General features: G+C 47.2%; 1 protein-coding gene across 3 annotated transcripts in view; it reads left to right on the forward strand.

The window, feature by feature from the left end:
* The window catches only part of LOC135805986 (VWFA and cache domain-containing protein 1-like), a 37,577-nt gene that overhangs the window by 7,711 nt on the left and 6,226 nt on the right, over positions 1–23,640 (forward strand). For all 3 annotated transcript variants that reach the window (XM_065320108.1, XM_065320109.1, XM_065320107.1), the window contains exons 6-28: positions 93–187; positions 1,166–1,313; positions 1,939–2,013; positions 3,663–3,791; positions 4,150–4,223; positions 4,456–4,591; positions 5,121–5,285; positions 5,596–5,722; positions 6,741–6,852; positions 7,111–7,201; positions 7,505–7,585; positions 8,538–8,674; positions 8,983–9,077; positions 10,298–10,381; positions 10,819–10,935; positions 12,043–12,147; positions 12,504–12,597; positions 14,086–14,181; positions 18,025–18,111; positions 20,065–20,160; positions 20,675–20,790; positions 21,534–21,650; positions 22,202–22,341. In XM_065320108.1, the coding sequence (XP_065176180.1) occupies positions 93–187; positions 1,166–1,313; positions 1,939–2,013; positions 3,663–3,791; positions 4,150–4,223; positions 4,456–4,591; positions 5,121–5,285; positions 5,596–5,722; positions 6,741–6,852; positions 7,111–7,201; positions 7,505–7,585; positions 8,538–8,674; positions 8,983–9,077; positions 10,298–10,381; positions 10,819–10,935; positions 12,043–12,147; positions 12,504–12,597; positions 14,086–14,181; positions 18,025–18,111; positions 20,065–20,160; positions 20,675–20,790; positions 21,534–21,650; positions 22,202–22,341 (2,517 nt within the window). The remainder of the gene's footprint in view (positions 1–92; positions 188–1,165; positions 1,314–1,938; positions 2,014–3,662; positions 3,792–4,149; positions 4,224–4,455; positions 4,592–5,120; positions 5,286–5,595; positions 5,723–6,740; positions 6,853–7,110; positions 7,202–7,504; positions 7,586–8,537; positions 8,675–8,982; positions 9,078–10,297; positions 10,382–10,818; positions 10,936–12,042; positions 12,148–12,503; positions 12,598–14,085; positions 14,182–18,024; positions 18,112–20,064; positions 20,161–20,674; positions 20,791–21,533; positions 21,651–22,201; positions 22,342–23,640) is intronic.

Raw genomic sequence — 23,640 nt, forward strand, 5'->3', positions numbered from 1 at the left:
TTATTAAATGCGTTGTACATGTATGCACAGCTCAGACCGGTCCTGATTACCTACATGCATAATTATATCGGTATGTGAATATGTGATGTTAGGTGCAATCATCCCAGATGACAACAGAAGAACACGCCTGGATCTGGCAAAGGAAGCCATCGACTCTATTCTGGGTATTTTGTCACCAGAGGATCGGGTAAGTACTAGTAGTTGAATTGCAATACTTGGTGTAACGTTACATGTACAGTAGTGTGATCATGTGCAGTACACCATACCTGCTGCGCTGTAGGAGATTGCAGCATTAGTGATTATGTTGTTCCCTGTTTCTACTACACTGTTTACGATTCCAGTATGTGATGTGATCATGTGCCACAGTCAGTGCTCATTCTAAAACAGTGAGAATTTGATTTCTACTGGAAGATTCTCTCACCAGGCTTTTTATAGGCTTTCTCGTATTGAATGTACAACTCCAAATACTGTAGAACATATGATTTTAGGTGTACTACAATTTTGGTGCCAGGGACCTGCCAGGTTTCGGGTGTGATGTAGAATTGGGTGACCAGCATTCCCTTCACATACAGTGCATACTTTAGGGCCTTTTAGGTGTAATCCAAATTTAGTTGCCTGGCTTCTCTACCGAAATGGAAGTTACACTGAAAATAACGTGTTATACAGTACACTGTACAATTGTACTGACCTCACGTCTACATCACGACGTGTTATAAGCATGCGCAAGGAAACATTTCAAATAATTCATTCTCTTTGGCCTCAAGTTCGTTGTTGTTCAGTTGGCCATTGTAGCCATCATTGTATGGCAGGCGTAAACCCTGAACAATAAAAAATCTTGGCGGCTTGAAGCTTCGGTTTGTACACTGTGTGTGTGTGTGTGTGTGTGTGTGTGTGTGTGTGTGTGTGTGTGTGTGTGTGTGTGTGTGTGTGTGTGTGTGTGTGTGTGTGTGTGTCACTCCAAATAGCTGTATGGTGTAGACCAGGCTGAATAGTGACGGTCAATTCTTCAGCCTTGCAAGCTGTTGAATGGTGTAATCCCAGCACAAGTTGCTATGGCTTCTGCCGTAGCATTGCTATCATCGCCTCCGGCGATGGGCGTCAAAGGTCAGGTCAAAGGTGTGCGTGTGTGTGTGCGCGCGCGTGTGTATGTGTGTTTCTCCCACAGGTCACCATCCTGCCATTCAATACTAATCCGGACAAGATTGAACCAAATGTGTACGGCAACATGAGTTGTTTCAACACTATCGTAGGACCGGCTACTCCTTACAATATTAGACAGCTGAAGTGGCTAGTCCAAGAGCTTAATGCTGGCGGTATGTCAATCTGAGTCACGTCCTTCATCTCACACTGTACACCAGTTTTATTTGCTGGGAATGCTTCGGACAGTATGCCCTTTGCTAACTGCAGTCCAGTCTAGGTTGAGATTGTCGACATGCTTACTGTTTTAAGGAGTAATCCAGCTGCAAATGCAGCCCCTTAAGACCCTCATCAATGGCCCACCCAATCTCGGTGGAATGCAGTGTACTAGTTAGAAGGAGAGAAAACTGTGTGTTGGAGCGAAGTGTCAGGCTATCGAATCTATCAGCACTCTGTCAGTTGTTTGTGCCTACTTATCACACAGTCTGACTTTTCATCGCGGTTGTACCTGACTGTTCTCTCTTTTCGCTAATTATTGCTGACTCGCCTCCATAAAAGAATTGTGATGTCGGTGCGGAAATAGTGGCTTTCTGGATTTTTTCCTGCAGGCATCGCTTTTTTGACGTTCCGTTTTTCATTGTTTCTCCCTGTCCCCTTCAGTTCTCTTGTGTGTATGCGTGTGTGTCTATATGCCTGTGTGTCCGTATGTACAATCGTATTACATCATGCCTTGCTACAGTGTATTTGAGTACTCCTCTACGTGGCTCTTGTCGCTGCTGCTGCTGCTGTCTTGATGTATAGGGGCTACAAATTATGCTCCTGCCATTTCGAAAGCATACCAGATATTCTCAGCATCGCCAGCATTAGCGAGCAGAGGTAAGTTGGCAATGAGTTTGACCTTCCTTTACGTACACTCAAACGTCTCTTATGCGGACGCCTCAGATGTAGGCACGTCTCTCTACCGGGCACCTTCAGCTTGAGTTCCTATGGCAAAAATGCTTTGAATTTGGGGGTTTGAGCTTTTTTTTGTATGCGCAAGTGCTTATTTGTCACTGCCATCCTGTGTAATCCACACATTTTTATCAATGGATTCTTTTTGTATCCTAAAACATGTGCAATACATGCCAAATATATATTCTTCAAGAAAACACACTGTTGTGAATTCCAGCAGAAATCCAAGAGAGCTCGATACCGGGAAGGTAGAGCCGTGACACACTAGTCAGAACAACAGATGGCTTGATCAGTCACAACTTAAAGTTTCATGCTATCTTCGGCACTCATCAGGTGAGTGCCTGAGATGGCGAGTGCCTGAGATGGCATGCAACTTTAAGTTGTGACTGATCAAGCCATCTGTTGTTCTGACTAGTGTATTCTTCAAGAAAAGATATGAAACATGGTACAGTAAAACCTGTGACTAGCGACCACCCCTTGGTGCCAGCAAAAGCGGTCTTTAGTAGCAGGTGGTCTTTAGTTAGAGGTTTGCAATGCGTGGCCATATATGGATCCCATTATATGATATGTATGTCAAAATGCAGCTAATACAATTCCCCAGGACTTGCGCAATGCCATTCTTATTTCAGGTCAAACAACACTTGGAGAGAAAGACGGAGAGATGGAGAGAGAGAGAAGATTATTTTTTTGCAGACATCAAATTCAGTTGCTACTTCTGAAGCCAGGAGTCACACGTTCTCCGTGGAAGTTTTGTTTTGCGCTGGGCTTCGAATTTGTTCATGCGATCAATCGTACCGACTGTCCTTGTTGTGACTTCTCGATTGCTTGAACGCGATCCTTCAGCATCAGGACCTTGCGGTGCTGCTTTATTTCTGGATTCCTTGATGCCATCGTCGATTCGTCTGTAGCTGTATGACTGGGGTGAAAGAGCCGCTCAGTATTCGTTTCTCCTCCGAGTAGTAACATCAATCAGAGAGCGCTTCCGATGCGCTCTCCAAGACGTTTCCTATCATGTTTATTCTTGACAGTGCTTGAAATTTTGACAGGTGTAGTGCAGTCCACACCGACTCCACAGTCAAAATGACCTGCGTTCATTTGTTCAGCTGAAGAAACGAAAGGTTCCTTTCAGGACAATGGAAAATCAGCAAAATTTCAAGAAGGAGCTTTGAGCAACATTTGATTTCCTACATCGCGGTCGCTAGTTACGGGTCAAAAATCGCCTTTGGGACAAGAAAAGGCGGTCGCTGGTCGCGTTCAGCAGGTAGTCGCTAGTCACAGTGCATTTTGAATGTGAGACCGTCCATGCCTGGCGAAGTGATCGGTAGTACCAGGCTGGTCGCTAGTCACGATGGTCTTTAGTTACAGGTTTTACTGTAGTTGAGTTATCCTGAGATAGGGGCAAATCTGAGATACGGGCAGTGCCCGGTCCCAAGGTGCCCGGATAAGAGACGTCCGAGTGTACTGGTATCTAGCACTACTCTGATCTGTGTGTGTGTGTGTGTGTGTGTGTGTGTGTGTGTGTGTGTGTGTGTGTGTGTGTGTGTGTGTGTGTATGTGCATCTGCCTGTCTGCAGACCGGGTGATTCTGTTCTTGTCGGACGGCGACCCAGGCGACAGTGAAAGCGAAATCCTGTCTAAGCAGGAGAGTGCAGCGCTTCCATTCAACTACAGAATTCATGTTCTTACCTATGCCATGGGTGCTAGTAAGTAATTAGTTACCGTGCATGTTCTTACTTCATATACATGACTACGTTCTTACTTCATGTACATGTGAGCTGTATGGTGTACAGTCGGGGGAATGACTCGCTCTCGTATGCCGTTGCGAGTGGCCATGAGGTTTTATTGCGATCCCATGCTGTGTTATAGGACATGTAATGGTTACTCAATCTGCGGACAGAACTGTTTCGTCCTTTGTGGACTCGGCAGCGCAGCACAGAGAAAATGAGACCGAGCCTGATAGCAATGAAAAATAAATTTTCCAAAGCCAGATATAAACCAGGCCCGAACATGTATTGGTTATAGAGATGAGAGCGAATTTGTATACATCCCTTGTGCTTGCAGATATTGAAGCTGGCCGTGGTATCCTCACCAAGATGGCCAATCAGGACTATCCAGGAGTATCAGCCACCAAAGCCGTATGTACCTACAAGCAGTAATATGATTGCATACAGCAGTGTGTATGTGTGCATGCGGGGGTGCGCGTTCGTGTATGTATGTATGTATGTATGTATGTATGTATGTATGTATGTGTGAGTACATGTGCGTGCACTCACTGTGCTTGCCTGTCTGCTCTGCTCTGCTCTGCTCTGCTCTGCTCTGCTCTGCTCTGCTCTGCTCTGCTCTGCTTTGTGTGTATCTGCACCCTAGACCGGTGAGTTTCGGTTGGTGTCAGATTTCCTTAATTTGCGCCCGACATTGACCCGCTTCTACTCATTCTTTGCATCGGAGGACACATCATCGTCAGTGATTTTCACACAGCCCTACTATGATGCATTTGGACTAGGTAAGAACGCTTCAACGGTATACCATAGCATGCAGGTCATAGCCTAGCATTGCAGTGATCTGTTGAGGTGCGACTGAAGTACTGGATTTGAAGAGTGCTCAAAGACAGTAGGCTCCAATGTGTGTGTGTGTGTGTGTGTCTGTGTGTGTGTGTGTGTGTGTGCGTGCATGAAAGAGAAGGGGGGAACGAAAAGGTAAGTGTGTATTTGTGTTGGTGAGTTCTGTGTGGTGAATACTGCAGTGAGAAAGCTGGTAAGAGTTCTGTAGACATTTTCACACCGGGCTAGCTCTAGCCTAAAGCATGCAGTGGTGCAGGACCGGGGGATTTCTGTTGTTCTCATGTACTTGTACAGGAAGGGCATCTCTGTTGTTCTGATTGGCTGGTGCAGGGCCTGGGATTTCTTTTCTTTCCATGCACTAGCACTGCACAGCATTGGGAATCTGTTGTTTCCTTTGTTCAGCGTAGGTATCACTACTGATGCTCTTCTTCCTCTTATTCATTTTATTCTGCTGCTGCATTCCCCTTGTAGGTTTGATTATGACCGCTGCCGCTCCGGTTTACACCACCAATTCCGACACGACTCAAGTGCTGCGTGGCGTAGTCGGTGTCGACATCACTATCACCGACCTGTTCGCTGACATCTCCTATTTCTCCGACGACGAGCATCAGTATACGTTCATGATCAATAGAAAAGGTACATGTACATCCCGACTCCTCACTCTACATGTACAAATGTATATGCACATGTACTTCAGTATCTTGTTACTCTATTGGCACCAGGTTGTCATTTTAAAAGCGAGTAGATTGCTCCAACACCCGAAAATACTTTTCGTTTGAGCATGTGACACAGTTATTAGTGTTGTGTGATGATTAGCATGAAGCTCAGAATCACTACAGATTAGTTGGCTTTATTTGTGTGTGTGTGTGTGTGTGTGTGTGTGTGTGTGTGTGTGTGTGTGTGTGTGTGTGTGTGTGTGTGTGTGTTTGTTGGTTGGTTACTGCAGGTGCTGCTATCTTGCACCCATTGCTCAACCAGCCAGTGGACATATCATCTGATCCACTCTTTCAGGACATCACCCTACTGGAGGTGGATGCGCAGTTCAGGACACTAGTCTACTCACAGATGAGAAAGTATGTTTAGTGACTGACTGTATAGTGCCTGACTGTGTAAAACTGGGTACATTGCCACACAGTCTGTTTTATCAAATTGAATGTTACTTCTCTGGCAACTGACCATCTAGAAGTTCAGAATCTTTTCTGTGACACGCCACTGCCATTGCTTTGCTGCGCAGTGCCGGCACTCGAAACAGTAACTGTTGCTCCACGTACATGTACACTCAAACGTCTCTTATCCGGACGCCTCAGATACGGGCACGTCTCTCTACCGGTCACCTTCACCTTTTGTTTACATTATGGCAAAAATGCTTCGATGTTGGGGATATTCATCATGTACACACTCCCTATTGGTACAGGTGGAATCCTGATAATTCGAACCTCAAAATGCCAGGAAAAAACTTCTAAATATCCGGACATTCTAATTATCCAAACATGAACCCACAGCACAATATGTATGTCGAAATGCTCTCAGGGTCACGCAGAGTTGCGCTGTGGACCTTAAACACAGATTTCACGGATACTGAACTGACCGGCACGGCCTGCTCATGCAAACTGAACTGACCAGTACAGTGTACAGTGAACTTCGAATTACACTTTGCTAACTTCGAATTATCAGCACAAATCCCACACACAAAAATTTATATGGGAATCGTATTGACAGAAATCGGTATCACCTGTATTCAAAGCGTATCTGTACCTTCTACGTGATTTTGGTGTAGAGGACAAGAGTGGTCTGTAATGGTACTGTAGTTTTGGTCTGGAGGACAAGTGTGGTATTGTGTGTAATCATGTAATGGACTAATGGTACAACATTTTCACTGTTACTTGTTGTAGGTCTCCCTGTTGTAGAGACTTCAATAGTGTACAGCGTTTCTGGTTCCAATCACATGATGGATGCATGCTGTCTTCTGTATTCTGCTGAATAATTGCTGCTGCTGCTGCTGCTGCTGCTGCTGTGTGTGTGTGTGTCTGTGTGTGTGTGTGTGTGTGTGTGTGTGTGTTGGCTTGTTGGCTTGGTGTTGTAAATCTTTAGCGGCACAACTGGCAGCGCTACAATCAACGCTACACGCTTTTTGACCATAGGCGACAGCAAATACGAGGGCACCGTCCGAGTGTCTGTGCTGTCTACCTACTATTGGACACCGGTATGTATAGATATTGAATATGCTCTGTCATCCTTTATCACTCTGCATGGTGCTAAATAACGTGAAACACATGGCATCTGCTTGGGCACATTTGTACTATTGTTTTTGTCCTGGTTGAAACAAGTGATAGAGGCAGATTAGTCTTTAAATTAATCTAGTATGTTAACTATGCATGTATCATTGCAACCTAGTACAACCAGCCAAGAAGACACAATTATCCGTATTGTTTTTTGTTTTCTTGTCTGGATTGCTATACAGGTATATGGGACAGACTTCGTTGTGTGCGTTGTGCTAAACCTGGAGTCATCAAGAGAGGTTGCTGATATCGGGTCACAGAATGCGCCAAGTGGTAAGTAGTTTGTGTGTATGTATGCACGCATGTGTGCGCGTGTGCGTCCGTGTGCGAGTGTGTGTATGTGTGCGCGTGCATTGCATTGGCATGCCCTTCACCTGTGTTAGTCAATCTTCCCAGAGCTTATTAGAGTGTGTGTGTGTGTGTGTGTGTGTGTGTGTGTGTGTGTGTGTGTGTGTGTGTGTGTGTGTGTGTGTGTGTGTGTGTGTGTGTGTGTGTGTGTGTGTGTGTGTGTGTGTGTGTGTGTGTGTGTGTGTGTGTGTGCACATGTACATTGTCATGTGTTGGCCATTGCTGCAGAGTCTACTGTGTACCATCGCCTGGATTTGGCTGCCCCGAGAGGACGCCGCTGTGATCAGTTTGGCCGCGAGGCTGTGTCAGGTATGGGTGACTGGTTAATACTGACATACATGTAACGTGACATGTACATGTACTAGACTAGAATCATGCGATGGTGTGCTTGTGCTGGTGAAATTATATGTTTAAAAAGAGATATTTACAGTTCTTACTTCGGGCTCGTTTGGTTGGTACTGCACCTGTTCTGGATCGGCCAAAATATGTTCTGCTTGCTCCGGCCTCGAGGCTGGAGCAGCCAGAGTAGTTTTACTTTATCACAGTGAAGTCTGGTAGAAACATTGATTTTGATCCCAAATGATCACGAGCATATGCATATTTGGGTTTTACTTGGCATGCACTGTGTGTACCACATAACCCCCAAGAGTGTGCAACTCCAGCTATGTGGTCTGCGACGGCAGAACTTCACATCACGTGATGAACCCGTACACATTATTTGCACTCTGTGCATGATAGATACAGGGTTGTACGCAACCCAGCTTTGGGTACAACTCTCTTGTGGTCACTTTGCACTGTTTGCCAGCATAACCTTTTGAACCATGTCACGTGATGTGAAGTTCTGCCGTCGCAGCACAGCATAGAGGTTGTGCAGGCAGTTGCACACTCTTGGGGTTATGTACTCTTGCTTATACCAGTAACCATGGTGCTTTGTACACATTCAGACGAATACAATCACGTTTGGCGCACTTTTCACAGAAATGTACTCTGTTTCTTTCTGGAGAAGTGTTTGGTTGGCATGGGGCTGCTCCATGTACACCATGTACACCAGCCGTTCGATCCTATTCTAGTCTAGATCTTACCAACCAAATGCGCCCTTGCGCACAGAACACGACACAACAAGGGTTAGGTAGGTGGTGGTGGCGGTGGTGTGTCTGTGTACCTGTGTCTTTTGTGGTCGTGTGCTATGCCTTTTCAACAGTACTCTGCAGAGCTGTAACCTGTCAACATTTGCTTCTCTATGTGTTGCTGGTTTGTAAAGATGTTAGCGCAGTCAAGTTCTCACCAGAGGCGTTCACAGACCCGGCGCGCTATTTGAATGTTCCGGAGTCGACTAGCAATGTCACTCAGATGTTGAACTACCTGGATGGCCGTTCAGTGACCAATCGCTACTTCAAGGTAGGATGATACTGGTTGTGTTAGTCCTCAATTACTAAGCTCACTCTTCAATTCAACCTCTCCTGATGTATGGACCCGCTATGGGGTAGTACCTTGTTCATGATGTGCCTGAGAGCAGCAGAGACAGGGAAAGGGGGAGTATGGGGGGGCAGATAGGATGAACGAAGTTTGGAAAGAAATAAAGAACAGAAGAGAATAATTGTGTTTGGATATGCCGTGATAAGTGTGCTAAAGCAGCTAATGTTCCTTGTTTGCAGTGTCTGATGTTGTGCCATCTCCACGCTTGACTCTTCTCTTGCCTGCAATAGAGCAGCGTCGTCAATCTTGTGCGCCTCACCTCTAAGCTGGACAAGATCTGGGACAGCAATTTTTTCCGCAAGTATCAGCAGTCTGTCGTTTGGAGGTGAGTCAAAAGCAAATGAGCAATCATGCTTCAAAGTAAATATTGGCCCCTGTTTTATCTGCGATACCTTGCACTGTCCACAAACCCATTAGATTCTCCAGGGTGCCGTCGTACATGGTCCAGCGTGCCCTACCCAGTCCATGGCGCTGTACACAGTCCGCACGTCATGTGCAGTCTATCATTCAGTGCAAAGGTGAATACATTGGTTGGAGAGACAATGTCCTGTCTCCACCCAGACCCATTGACTGATCAAGTCTTGTTTCGCGCTTTTTGGTGTAAATGGACTCGTGCACGCCAGGATTATCGTGAAAGTGGGCCCCCCAGCTCGCTTGCACTTTTCAGCCACTTTCAGCCACTTTTCTAGTTCACAGGTGAAATACCATAGCAACGTTACGGTGCACGTGGATTTGCCGGTCGTGTGAATCGCCTATAATTCCCCGCACCAATACATCCCTACCTGGCATGTATCCATTTTGCATCCCTTCTGTGGTGTGTATGATTATCAACTGAGTGATAGCAAGAGTACGTAACCAAGAGTGTGCAACTCCTATCTTGAGCTGCGATGGGTTCACCCACGGCGGAATTTTTTTATTGCGTCGTTCTTTGGCAGAAGCATGACGAAGTGGGTATGCTTTCCCGCGCTTGTTTTGTAGATACGGTGAGAGTTCGTCAGGTTCAAGACACATCGATCTAGCGTCCGTTGTTCTGCTTCGACTACCGTAGCTGTAATGTACAAATCATTTGTACTTTGATCTCTGGCTGCGCATGATGGCATCAGTGAGCCAAACCGCCGCCAAAGACTGATGTCATAAAAAAATTCCGCCGTGGGCTGGGGGATCGTCGAGTTGCACACTCTTGGTTATGTACAGTTCTGGCAACTGAAATCCGACCCCCTGAGCAGTGCGCTCACATCGCAAAGACCCGAAATAGAGGCCGCTAGAAAGTGAACGCGCCGCCCAGGGGGTCGGATTTCAGTTGCCAGCACTGCACTCTTGGTGATAGTAGTGGCATGTTGCAGTGTTGAGTGCAACCTGCACTGAACGAAATCAAAAATGTACTTCAAAATAATGTTACTCAGTGTTCAGTACAACTTTCCTTTATGTCCCTGAGGTTCCTATTTTTTGTTTTAAGGCAGGTACTGCCTTCTTGTTAGTTTTCATAACTCTCCCTCCCATTTTGTTCATTGCATTGTTGTTGTGGTGCGCCCTTTTCTCGCACAGGTATATCGGTGCTATTGATGGTGTCTTCAGAATCATTCCTGGTACCCAGCTACCCACTTCTTACGACCACTTGAGTCGTGGCTGGTGAGTTTTGCTGCTGCAACCCCCCCCCCCCCTCTCTCTCTCTCTCTCTCTCTCCCTCTCTCTCTCTCTCCCTCTCTCTCTCTCTCTCTCTCTCTCTCTCTCTCTCTCTCTCTCTCTCTCTCTCTCTCTCTCTCTCTCTCTCTCTCTCTCTCTCTCTCTCTCTCTCTCTCTCTCTCTCTCTCTCTCTCTCTGTGTGTACAGAGTGCAGGACCAGTGCCATTCACTGTACTGACATTTGTTGCTTGGTATGTTGGAATGACAATGTCAGTCCTGAAATCTTGTTCCAGACCTAGGGAGGAAAACTCCAGGGTGTGTTGCAGGATGGCTGTGTGTACTCCCTGGTTGTCTTCTGTTGTTTCATTGAAATATAGATGCTGTTGTACCCTGTATGGTGGCATTATGTGTGTTGTGGTTGTTGTTGTCCATGCTGTTGACAGGTTCACACGGTCGCTGAACAGGCCGGGACAACTCACTATGAGTCCACCCTACTTGGACGCGTTTGGTGCTGGCTATGTCGTCACACTCAGTACTACTATACACCAGAGCTCTGTGCGGTGAGTCAGTGAGCCAGTGTACTAGTATACAGTGCATGACGATTGTAGTGCCACAGCTGCATTCCAAGCCACAGCTGCATTCCAAGCCACAGCTGCATTCCAAGCCACAGCTGCATTCCAAGCCACAGCTGCATTCCAAGCCACGGCTGCATTCCAAGCCACAGCTGCATTCCAAGCCACAGCTGCATTCCAAGCCACGGCTGCATTCCAAGCCACAGCTGCATTCCAAGCCACAGCTGCATTCCAAGCCACAGCTGCATTCCAAGCCACAGCTGCATTCCAAGCCACAGCTGCATTCCAAGCCACAGCTGCATTCCAAGCCACAGCTGCATTCCAAGCCACAGCTGCATTCCAAGCCACGGCTGCATTCCAAGCCACAGCTGCATTCCAAGCCACGGCTGCATTCCAAGCCACAGCTGCATTCCAAGCCACGGCTGCATTCCAAGCCACGGCTGCATTCCAAGCCACAGCTGCATTCCAAGCCACGGCTGCATTCCAAGCCACAGCTGCATTCCAAGCCACAGCTGCATTCCAAGCCACAGCTGCATTCCAAGCCACGGCTGCATTCCAAGCCACGGCTGCATTCCAAGCCACGGCTGCATTCCAAGCCACGGCTGCATTCCAAGCCACGGCTGCATTCCAAGCCACAGCTGCATTCCAAGCCACGGCTGCATTCCAAGCCACAGCTGCATTCCAAGCCACAGCTGCATTCCAAGCCACGGCTGCATTCCAAGCCACAGCTGCATTCCAAGCCACGGCTGCATTCCAAGCCACAGCGTGTATGAGTGGAGACCTACATGTATGTCCTTGAATGGAAAACTCAGAACAACAGAATATCCTCCATACCCGGGCCTTTGCGGTGACAAATCCAGCTGATCCTGAATGGTTTGTGGGTGTGTGGGTGTAGGTGTGGGTGTGTAGATGTACCCAGTACAATAGCATAGACACGCATGGTTGTGCCATTGTGCATGCATACTCAGTGTGTAGCTCACACATGCACCTTGTGCCACAGATTGCAGTGACATGCAGGGCATTGCAGACAGTGATATCTTCACTAATAATCTGTCAACGTGGTGATGTTTTTCCCGTGCTCTTCATGCATTCCAGATCCAACCCATCAGCAGTGGGTGCTGTCATGGCCATGGACTTTGCTGTGGGCTTCCTCAACGAATTCATGATCAGTGTTTATGGCAGCTGCGCAAACAGTTACAGGTAAGGAGGTGACGACATCGCTATATCCTCTAAGTCCCTGTGTGCCAGAAGTAGTTTTGATGTGCAGAATCCTCAGCATAAGGCATCAGGCCGGTTCTCTTCCATGTGTGCATGTATATGCAGTACATGTATTGTGATTGAGCAGCGTATAATAACAGGGAAAACATGCACTCTGCATCGTGCTGTTGCTGCTGCTGCCGCTGAGTGTGTGTGTGTCTGTGTGTGTGTCTGTGTGTGTGTCTGTGTGTGTGTCTGTGTGTGTCTGTCTGTGTCTGTGTGTGTGTGTGTCGGTGTGCCTGTGTACTGTGTGTGTGTACTGTGTGTGTCTGTGTGCATTCCGTGTTTTGTGTCGCTAGGTGTATGCTGCTAGACTCATCGGGCTATCTCGTGTTCCATCCTTCGTTCCTGAGTGCGTCAGCCAATCCAGAGTGGGTTCACCTTGGCCATGAGGTATGTGTGGTGTACAGCCCGACCAAGAGTACATACCCCCCTCCCAAGAGTGCGCAACTCGACTATGGGTGCTGTCCCGACAGAATTTCAAGTTAACTTCATTTTTATAATGCAATGCAGACTGTACAGCACATATTATCAGACGTATCCTGAACCTGGGGTGGACAAATCCCCTTTGATCCTGTACGAACTAGTGCAAAGAAACGCGTGTGATGCGCTGACACCCCGTGCAAATGCCATAAATCACTGGTGCAAGGAGCATTGCATCATAAAAATGACGTCAACTTGAAATTCTGTCGAGATAGCAGGGTATGCAGGAGTTGCACACTCTTGGGGGGGGGGGGGGGGGTCATGTACTCTTGGCCCTACCTATCTATTCTTGTATTGTGCTAGTATGCTCATTACCTTACCGAGTACGTGTAAACCGTGTGATGAGGTCTGGTGGTGTCTGACGGGAGTCACGGGATGCTTGGTCAACTGCTCACAGTGGCATAGGGACGCGGACGCTGACATCTTGCAACCCTTTATCCCCAGAGTTACTTGCGAGTGCAGGAGGCGACGGAAGTAAAGGAAGCGCAAGGGGTACGGACAGTGCACATTTCAACAATGTGCCTATCACCTGCTAAGAACATACGATACTGTGTGCTGTACTTATGCTATCTGACCAATGGCTCACCAATGGCTGACCAATGGCTGACCAATAGCTGCAGATTTGTTGATCATACTCAGTGTTCACTGACTTGTATACATGTCATACTGTTGTGAACATTGAGATCTGTGGGATGACCGGGGCCGGTGCACTTACTGCGTTTAGCACGTACACGCACTGTAGTTCATGTACACGCCCTGTAGTTCATGTACACGCTGTAAAATCGACCGGCAGCGCTCGCGGCTGCAAAGCCAGCGCCCCGTGGCCCTTGACTTCTAAACAGATTTCCATGGCCGCGACAGTACATGTATGCATGCACTTTGTTGATCTAGATATCAGGCAGTGCTGGTAGACATGTAGCTATACTGTCTCTAGATACCAGGCAGTGCTGGTATACATGTAGCTATACTGTTTCTGGATACCAGGCAGTGCAGGTATACATGTAGCTATACTATCTCTAGGTACCAGGCAGTGCTGGTATAGCTGTACTGTCACTCCTCTGCCCACTGAGTGTGTTTGATTTTGCCCACAAATTGATTTTGCCCACAAATCGATTTTGAATCCATTCATGAATTTCCCCCAACTATTCACATCACCCCGTGTGAGTTGGATGAATCAATTCCAAATCGATCCATAGGCGTAATCGAACGCACTCACTGCTAGTTACACAGGTTGTACAAGTAGTTAGACTAAATAGTTATAACTTTCTTCTTGTCTACAGTGCCTGCTGCACCAGTTCACAGTACAGGTTCTGTCTGGAGATTGCCTCTCTGTGTCAGTTAGTATCTGATCTCTTTTCATGTGTTGTTTGTGCGTGTGCATTACACGTGTGCCATCAGGAGCCCCAGGTGATGGAAACTCTGCTAAACACTGGTGTGCTGCGAAAGAAGTCTTGTGTGCGATATGACACGTTTTCACGATACTCCTATTTCCGAGTAAGTTTTGTTTCCCTTTTGTTTCCCTTCCGCTCACTTGTGCTACTGTAAGAGTTAAATCTCTTGGCGTCAGGTCCGGTTATAGGCTATTCATACTACGTTACAATACGCGTCACGTTTTGGAATACGACGTACTGGCAGACGTCGTTTTCATGCAGGTGCATTCACACAGGCCAGCACACGCTGCTCGTACACCTGTGTGTACAGCTTCTTTTGGATACAAACTGCTGGGAACGACAGAACGAAACTCGGTACAGGGGTCTGGATACGTCGTCTACGTTTTCGTATCAGGGGTACGATTTTCCCGCCACGTTCCATGTTGTCATGGCTATCCGGACGAAAACGTCACGTACGCCACGTTCTGGGCGTAGTGTGAATGGCCCATTACTAGTAGCTGAAAATGTCTTGAGCCTGGCACTTGGTGTTGGTTTCAGGCTCCATATACAATCATGTACTTTCTATTTGAACTTTGAAGTAATCAGTTGTCTGAGTATTGCGTTAGCTTTGCTATGTGCATGAAATGCAGCGTTATAACAATAATTCAACCGGTTGTCACTGTCCTCTTCTGCCTTTGTGAGCGTTGAAGTATAGAGACATGTAGCTGGTAACCGAGCTAGATCAACCCTTCTGTAGTCAGTAGTGCTAGTGAAGCCGGTATTCGATCCACTTTGATTTACACAGTCATTTAGGGGCTGTCCGAGGTTACCAATAATATTTTCAAAACGAAATGTTTTCGTTTGTGGGTGGGTGGGTTTGATGGTGTTTCGTTTTGAAAATAATTATTGAATGCTGATTGAGAATGCCCAGTTACTTCTGGATGTCGAAAATTGACATCAATATTATATTTGAAACTCGGATGTTGAGCCATAAATAAATGTAAAAGAGAAAAGGACATATGGATACGAGTTAAGAGTAACTCTCCATCACTGTAACATGATACTATATACAGTCAGAAAGTGCAATAACTAGGCACAAAACTGACAGAGTACTGAGACTTTCGACGTCCTGACACCTAACTTCAACACATCTCCGTAGCGCTAACCGACAGCCTTCCAACTTGGAAGGTTCAAGGTTATGGAAAGACCTTGAACCTTCCAAGTTGGAAGGCTGTCGGTTAGCGCTACGGAGATGTGTTGAAGTTAGGTGTCAGGACGTCGAATGTCTCAGTACTCTGTCAGTTTTGTGCCTAGTTATTGCACTTTCTGACTGTATAAAGTATCATGTTACAGTGATGGAGAGTTACTCTTAACTCGTATCCATATGTCCTTTTCTCTTTTACAATATTATATTGGAATTCGTTTTACCTGCAGAAAAGGTGGGTGGGTGGGTGGGGGCTGAAAAATACTAAAACTTTTCGTTTTGTAAAAACAATCGGTAACCCCGGACGGCCCCTTAGTGTAACGTTGGTTCGAAGGGTTACAATGATGACTGCCGCGGTTCACGGTTGTGTTGTGGAGGGCAAGTCATTGCGAAATGCATAGTACTCGCACATATGTAGCAGAACTTCGTGTCCACAGGTTCGCTGCCCGACTTCTTCGGGGTGAGTGCAGTCACTTTCTCTTCCAGTGTTGCTATATTGGACAGCAAGGTGTACAGGGTTGGATCATCAGTTGGTGGCTGCGACCATGCTGCACAAACTGGCACTGGGGATGCTGCACAAACTGGCACTGGGGATGCTGCCTAGTGCTGGTCTGTGTCCAGGATTCACTGGAAGTGGATGGCACGTTGCAGTGCATCAGCTAGCGTAGCAGGGTCCGAGCCACGGACATGGAGTCGCAGGTCCCTGCTGTCAAGACTCCGAGGCGAACTGGTCTCGAACTGGTCTCGGGCCAGGGTGTCTTCTGCAGCATTTGGTACCGTCAGATAAGCTCGTCTGCTCGACTTCTGTTCGGTTTCAGCAAAGTCAGAGAGCAATTCCCCTTGACTGCAGCTCTGCACGGAGAGTGGGAACGAGATTCGCGTCCCCAAATCTCTGCTTGCAGGCTTGGAGCAGTTGTTGGAGAGGGCCGTTTCGTGTCTGAGCATCCAAACTCTGATAGTACGACAAAGCATGACCAGATGAATATAACCCGAAGTATCTAGTCTGATCAGCCGGTGTCCAGTTGTTGACGTTGGCAACCAACTAGAAGGGGGCCAGCCACGACGTCCAGTTAGAGTTATGATCGCCAGAGAACTTTTCTGACGTTGCCCACACTCTCAAGTTTCAACTGACCTTGACGCCCAGGTACGCCGGGAGGTTCAGGAGATCCATCTTACTCAGCCATTTTCAGAGTTTATCACACCAACAAAATCTCAGTCCTTCAACGACCTGCAGTCATCCTACGAACAAACGAACGAGAGACATGGAGTTCGAAATTCGCTGCCACCATGTGTAACCATGGTCTGAACGGTTACAGCAATAAAACTATTTACGGTAGAACTAACTAGAACCTACATCCATCTTGCATGCACACTCATCCGCAGGCTGGATACTACAACGAAACAGAAAACCACTCGGCTCAGCTACAGATCAACGACCCTTCTCCACGCGGAGAGACAGCCGAGAATGGAAAAAGGATAGCAAGTCAGAGTGTGCGCATGGGTAATCAGAGCACACACAGTAGTGCACATTACAAATATGAGTCTTAATTTTATAAACGTGGAGCTACATGCATGTGCATCCTACATAATATTATTATCAGTGCGGGAAACAGAGAAGAAACGAAATCCAACATGCCCAACATGTTCCATTAGCAATCCACAGAAGTACTGTATTACTACCTTCACTGGGGGACAGGGGTAAATGCAGTTGGATCCCAGGACGGATACCTTGATGCCGTCAATCCTTTCTCTGCACCGTGTCCTCACCCACTTACTGCGGGGTGGTGAGCCCATGAGCGGCACCAGTTCTAAGCCTACCCGCAGCCTTGAGATTCAGGGGTGTTGGCCTTAATAGCGAACTGAGTCATCATTGCGCAATTCCTTTTGAATCTCTTTCATTCTGCCGGGAAGACCCACATAACCAGTTCCCTGTAGTGAGCATAGTACAGTGTAGTACAGTAAAGTATACGTGTGTGTGTGCGTGCGCGCGCGCGTGTGTGTGGTACATGGTGTGTGTGTGGGGGAGGGTGGGTGGGTGGGTGGGTGGGTGGGTGTGTGTGCGTGTGTATCAGCCTTGCAAGCTGTTGAATGGTGTAATCCCAGCACTAGTTGCTATGTCTAATATAGCTGTCCGCTATCATTGCACCTGAATTCCAGGCTGTGTATGTTTTCCTGCCTGATATTGCCTGTCTTACTGTATAACTGTGCGCTTTGGACCTTATCGCAAACATTAACCGACGTCGTCAATGTATGGCACCGGAAGAAACTACGTACCATCATTGGTATCACGTACCCACAACGAATCTCGAACACAGCGCTGTATGCCAGAACCGAGCAGACCCCACTATCCCAAGTCTGCAGGCAACGGAGACTGCTGTGGTTCGGCCATGTAGTGAGGGAAGGCGAAGAATCGTCCTCTTTCCAAGCCCTCCTAATGTCAATCAACACAACAGACATACGACGACCCCGAGGACGACCCCGTCTGAGATGGATCGACGTTGTCAAGAAAGACTTACAATGCATTAATCTGTCGCTTCTGGATGCTGTGCAATCTGCTTCTGATAGAGCTGCTTGGCTCGAAATTGTTAACAGATGCGTTGACCTCATGCAATGAGTGAAATGCGAACTGTCATTATTATTATTATTATTATTATTATCATTGCTTCTGCGATGGGCAGGTCTGAGGTGTGTGTGTGTGTGTGTGTGTGTGTGTGTGTGTGTGTGTGTGTGTGCACGTGTTTGTATGATGCACGTACAACACAGGTGACGATGCCTACTGGTCAGACCGAAGTCTCAAGCTCCTACCCCTGTCAAGATCCCGTGGCACACGGTACTTCAGTCAACTTCAAGGTACTGTGTAGTTTTCCAAAGTCAGATGAACTCTTCATCTTTTATTGGGAGTCTTGTCGTATGGTTAGGCGAGAAGGCAGAAATGCCTCTGTATCTGGTGAAGTAAGTGAAAACAAACTCTACACACGTGCAGACCTTACGTATTGCCGCATTGGAGCGTACAGACCAGTGCCTAGGCTTCCACGGAATATGCCGGCATAATTTCGGGAATTATCGGTGTGATTTTTAAAACGGGAATTATTTTTTTGTGGAATAATCGGTAAAATTTGAGCCATGCCCCCCCCCCCCTTTTCAATATTTTTCATTTATAACACCCTGATTTGTACCAAAAGCTTGTGGTCCTGCAGTTGTTCGCCCTGTCTTTCAAAAAAAGAAAGAAAAAATAGCTTCCAGCCGAGTCTCACGCGAACCGTGATTTTTCAATTTTTTTGCCCGTACAAGTGGCAACAATCCCCATACGCGGTACGGTATCTGCAAAAAAAGGGAAGAAAAAAAGCATTATTGTGCAAGGGCTGTGCAGCGCCCTTGGTGATACTGCAGTTATGTCTGTACACCTGTGCACCTGTACACCTGTGCACCTGTACACCTGTGTGCCTGTACACCTGTGTGCCTGTACACCTGTGTGCCTGTACACCTGTGTGCCTGTACACCTGTGTGCCTGTACACCTGTGCACCTGTACACCTGTGCACCTGTACACCTGTGTACCTGTACACCTGTACACCTGTACACCTGTACACCTGTACACCTGTACACCTGTGCACCTGTACACCTGTACACCTGTACACCTGTACACCTGTACACCTGTACACCTGTACACCTGTGCACCTGTACACCTGTACACCTGTACACCTGTGCACCTGTACACCTGTACACCTGTGCACCTGTACACCTGTACACCTGTACACCTGTGCACCTGTACACCTGTACACCTGTGCACCTGTACACCTGTACACCTGTACACCTGTGCACCTGTACACCTGTACACCTGTACACCTGTACACCTGTGCACCTGTACACCTGTACACCTGTGCACCTGTGTGCCTGTACACTGTACACCTGCCTCTTATCCTGATTACAGTATAGTGTGACCTTTTGTGCGGAAATCATTCTTGATGCTGTGCATAGTCTACATATATAATATCATATTTACCATGACTGTGATGTTCATCCACCGTACATAAAGGGCTCAATTTGCCGAAGGCAAAGGGCGGAATATACAGAGTAGCTGCTGTTTCGTAACTCTTGAGTTTAACAAACTGAGTCGATCATCAGACGAATTTTTTTCTGATGATCGATTCAGTTCGTGAAACTCGGAGTTACGAAGCAGCAACTGCTCGTTCTTCTGTCTGTCAATATCATAATTACGAAGAAATTTATTCCGTACTTTACATGAAGCCGAGTTGCTGTTGACTTGCAAAAGTGTTCAACCCACGAAGAGGAGCCTGCGACATCCATCTCTAGTCATATCCCTGTTGACATACATCTCTAGTCTTATCCCTGTATGACATACATCTCTAGTCTTATCCCTGTATGACATACATCTCTAGTCTTATCCCTGTATGACATACATCTCTAGTCTTATCGCTGTATGACATACATCTCTAGTCATATCCTTGTATGACATACACCTCTAGTCATATCCCTGTATGACATACATCTCTAGTCACCTCTAGTCATACAGAGCTACTCACAATCACTCACACGTTTTATGTTCATGTCTCGGCATCTTCACTCTCTTGTTCACTCGGTGTTTTTATTGTCGGCAATGCTCTCTACTTTCTTCCAGAGATAGCCATTGTGCTGTGGAGTTGCCTCCTGCTGCTGCTGCTGCTGCTGCTTCTGCCACTATTGTTATGGTCAGTGTGCTGCCGTGATTGTGGTTATCAATATCCTTGTCACTATTATTACTGGACGTTGTTGTTTGTTTGCACTGTGTTGTTGCCCCTATGCAGGTTATGCACATTGCAAACACCAACATGTACTTGGCTGTTGTTTCGACCAGTTGTCCATACCGCCCTCGTACACTGTCTTCCTGCCCATGCCCTGTGGTAAGTTGACCAGTAGCAGCACCAGCCCTGCTAGTGTTAGGACAACAACCGAAAAGAAACACTTTCTCTCGCCCTACTCTTACCTCAAGAAACTTGCTCCAAGGAAGTTCGTTCTGAAATTAGAATGGACAGACAACAGTTGACAGTGTGTATCTGCATATGTGTGTGTGCGTGTTTTTGTGTACTTGTATGTGCTAACATGTGTGTGTGTGTGCGTGTGTGTGCGTGTGTGTATGTGCATGTGTGTGTGTGCGTGCGTGCATGTGTGTGTGTGTGCGCGTACGTGTGTGTGTGTGTGTGTGTGCGTGTGCACGTGTGTGTTTGCACGTGTGCGTGTGTGTGTGTATGTGTGCACGTGTGTGTGTGTGTGTGTGTGTGTGTGTGTGTGTGTGTGTGTGTGTGTGTGTGTGTGTGTGTGTGTGCGTGCATGTGCGCGCATGTGCGAGAACAAATGCATGTATGTGTATGTGTCTTTGTGTCAATGTATCCACCATGCTTACGTGGCTGTCTGTAGAGAAACGGCTTGGGCCAATGTCAGACATCAGAGATCTTGCAGAGTTGCGAGTGTCCGTGTGTTCGTGGTGTGGATTACTTCCCCTGCAACAATTCCTTTCCCGGCAGTATCGCAGTGTAAGTATGAACATTCAGTCATTCAGACAGTGTCACTAGCATCCCTCATTCAGTCATTCAGACAGTGTCACTAGCATCCCTCATGCTAATACTTGTAGAGTAAAACCTGGTGTAAGCGACCTCTGGGTTTAGCGACCACCTGCTCTTAACCACCGTCTTTCCATGCACCGACAGTTCTACACAGACACTGTGGGACCTGGTTGACCGTTCTAAAGACCACCTGGCTTTAACGACCGCTTTTGCTTGCACTGTGGGGTGGTCGCTTAAGTATGTAGGGAGTGACATGTACTGCTTTGTAGTGTCTGTAGGGAGTGACATGTACAGCTTTGTAGTGTCCGTAGGGAGTGACATGTACTGCTTTGTAGTGTCTGTAGGGAGTGACATGTACTGCTTTGTAGGCGAATCTGGCCTTATCTTTAGCTGTGTTCATGGTTTCCGTACTGCGCTGGATTTGGGCTACGAAAAGTGCAGTGATCATTATCATGCCCATTGGCTTACTTACTCCAAACAAGTGCATGTACACTATACACTGTACTTGAGGATCAGGTAGTATTGCTTATTGAGTGGGGAGAAGAGAGGAAGACTGCTGGTGGCTTAAGGGTTCTTGGCTGCATGATCATCAGAATAATGATAACCGTATCTCAACCGCTACCTGATGACTGTGAACATGCGAAACTCAGAGCTGACTTTACCGGGATGCCGTGTTCTGCTGTTACTGCTCTACTGGTATATGCGTGTTGCAGGAGTGACGTGTGCCCGGCGGAAATCGTTGCCTTGCCAGTCGTGCCCCGCAAGCCGGACAAAGTCACCAAGCTGGAGAAGTGTTTCAACGGCCGATGCAGTAACATCACCTCGTCCAGGTCAGTGATTTTATTCCCGTAGCTATAATCAGTTACCATGGTTACCTGCAGTTAGTTTGTACAATGTAATTGAATCGATGCTTGCCCTCTAGTGCTTCTTAGTAAGTAGTTAAGTTCTTACTGATACTAGTACATGTGCTTCAGTACTTCAAGTAACAGTGCATGCAGATACAGATACATGTAATGTTAGCCACGTCACCACTACTTGAGCTAGCAACTTCCAGGTGCAGAGTGACTGTATACGTGTCCTATGTTGGTGAAGTTTCTTCTAACTGTATCGCCGGTAGAGTGCGTTTTGAGAACATAGACATGTACACCTACACAGGCGGTTGTGCACACTTCTGGTGTACTCCCAAAGCGTTTGACTTCATGCGAAAGACGTGACTGGAACAAGTAGAAGCTCGGTGGCGGCGAGAAATCTCCGAGGATTACAAGAACTTGGCAAAATTTGTGAAACCTGTGTATCTGTGTTCTTGAAGTGCACTAAAAGCTGTTCACTCGCTCTGTGTTGTGCTGATGGGAGGTTGTTTTTCATTCTTGTCGGCGTTTAGGACTTGTCAAGCCACTGTCGGCTGCGCGTGGTGCACACAGGACAAAGATGACACGGAGCTAAGCTCTGCCTACTGTACAACAGACTGTGCATGCTTCCAGGGCGTGCAGGGCAAAGAGAACCCGAACGCTGCCTGTACCGGTACGTAGCATGTTTCCGTGCTCATGTCTCTACGCCACATTCGGGTGTCGCATTTCTCAGCGGTCGGCCTTTAGGGTCGTGCACGCACGCGCACACGCGTGTGTGTGTATATGCGCGTGCATGTGGTGTGTATGTATGTGTGTGTGTGCCCTGATGCCGTCAATCCTTTGTCTGCACCTTGTCCTCACCCACTCACTGAGGTGTGGTGAGCCCATATTTAAAGTGGGATAATTTCCAAGTCGACCCAGAGTTTAGGGATGTCAGGTGGTGTCAGTCGTTGGGCAGTTCAATAGCCAATTGAGTCATCTTTCCAAGATTCCTTTCGAATCTCTCTCATCTCCCGGAGGAGAACCACGTGGCCAGTTTTGGCAGCGAGCAAGTACAAGTATGTTTGTGTGCGCGTGCGTCCTCTTTCCTGCCCGATCAGTATATGGTGTCGTGGCCATGCGAATGGGAAGGGATGGTTTCATCGGGGCGCTGCTTTTCGTGCCCTGTCGCACAGTGACTTGCCATGCAAAGTTTCGCCATTTTAGCGTGTGATCAACTGGCTGCTGTACTCACATTCTGAACTAATTCAAACTCCGCTTTTCTTGTGAATGGAGAAAAACAGAAGGAAAGTGTCACCATTGCCATTCTTGCAGCTGGCCTAGGAGTGTGTGGGGTATTGAAAAAAACATGCGATAAAACTGCATACACATAGTGTCAGCATTCACGTGTAGTCCACTTGTTTACATTACCGATTTTTTAACTCCTAGAAATCGACCACGTTTGTCCTGAGCTGACCCGCTGTCACAAGATTATGCAACAGGTTGAGCATGGTACTCCATACTGTCAGAATTGATTGCAGCAGTGCAGCAGTGCATAACGGGTTTAGCATGGTACTCCGTACTGTCAGAATTGATTGCAGCAGTGCAACAGTGCATAACGGGTTCAGCTTGGTACTCTGTACTGTCAGAATTGTGATGACCTTGCACTGATGCAAGCCTGCTAGACCTGGATCAAGAATTAAGTGCTCAGTTTAACGCACATGTTCCGTAGGACTATGGCTATGGCATGTGTGTTCACTTCTTTTCTTGCTGCCACATGTCACTGCCATCTGGTGCCCAGTTGCTCTGCCATTTGTTGCTACATATCACTGCCATTTCAATCTATTGACACCCTTCCATTGATAGCCGTGCCGACAACTTGCTGCTGCTCTTCACTTGTGTTCGTGTGTGTGTGTGTGTGTGTGTGTGTGCTCCGTTGTGTTTCGTTATCAATGTTACGACTGCTTTGCCTCCACCATCCCGCTGTGCCATC

Source organism: Sycon ciliatum, chromosome 1, assembly GCF_964019385.1.
Source record: "Sycon ciliatum chromosome 1, ocSycCili1.1, whole genome shotgun sequence".
In the NCBI taxonomy this organism is placed as follows: domain Eukaryota; kingdom Metazoa; phylum Porifera; class Calcarea; order Leucosolenida; family Sycettidae; genus Sycon; species Sycon ciliatum.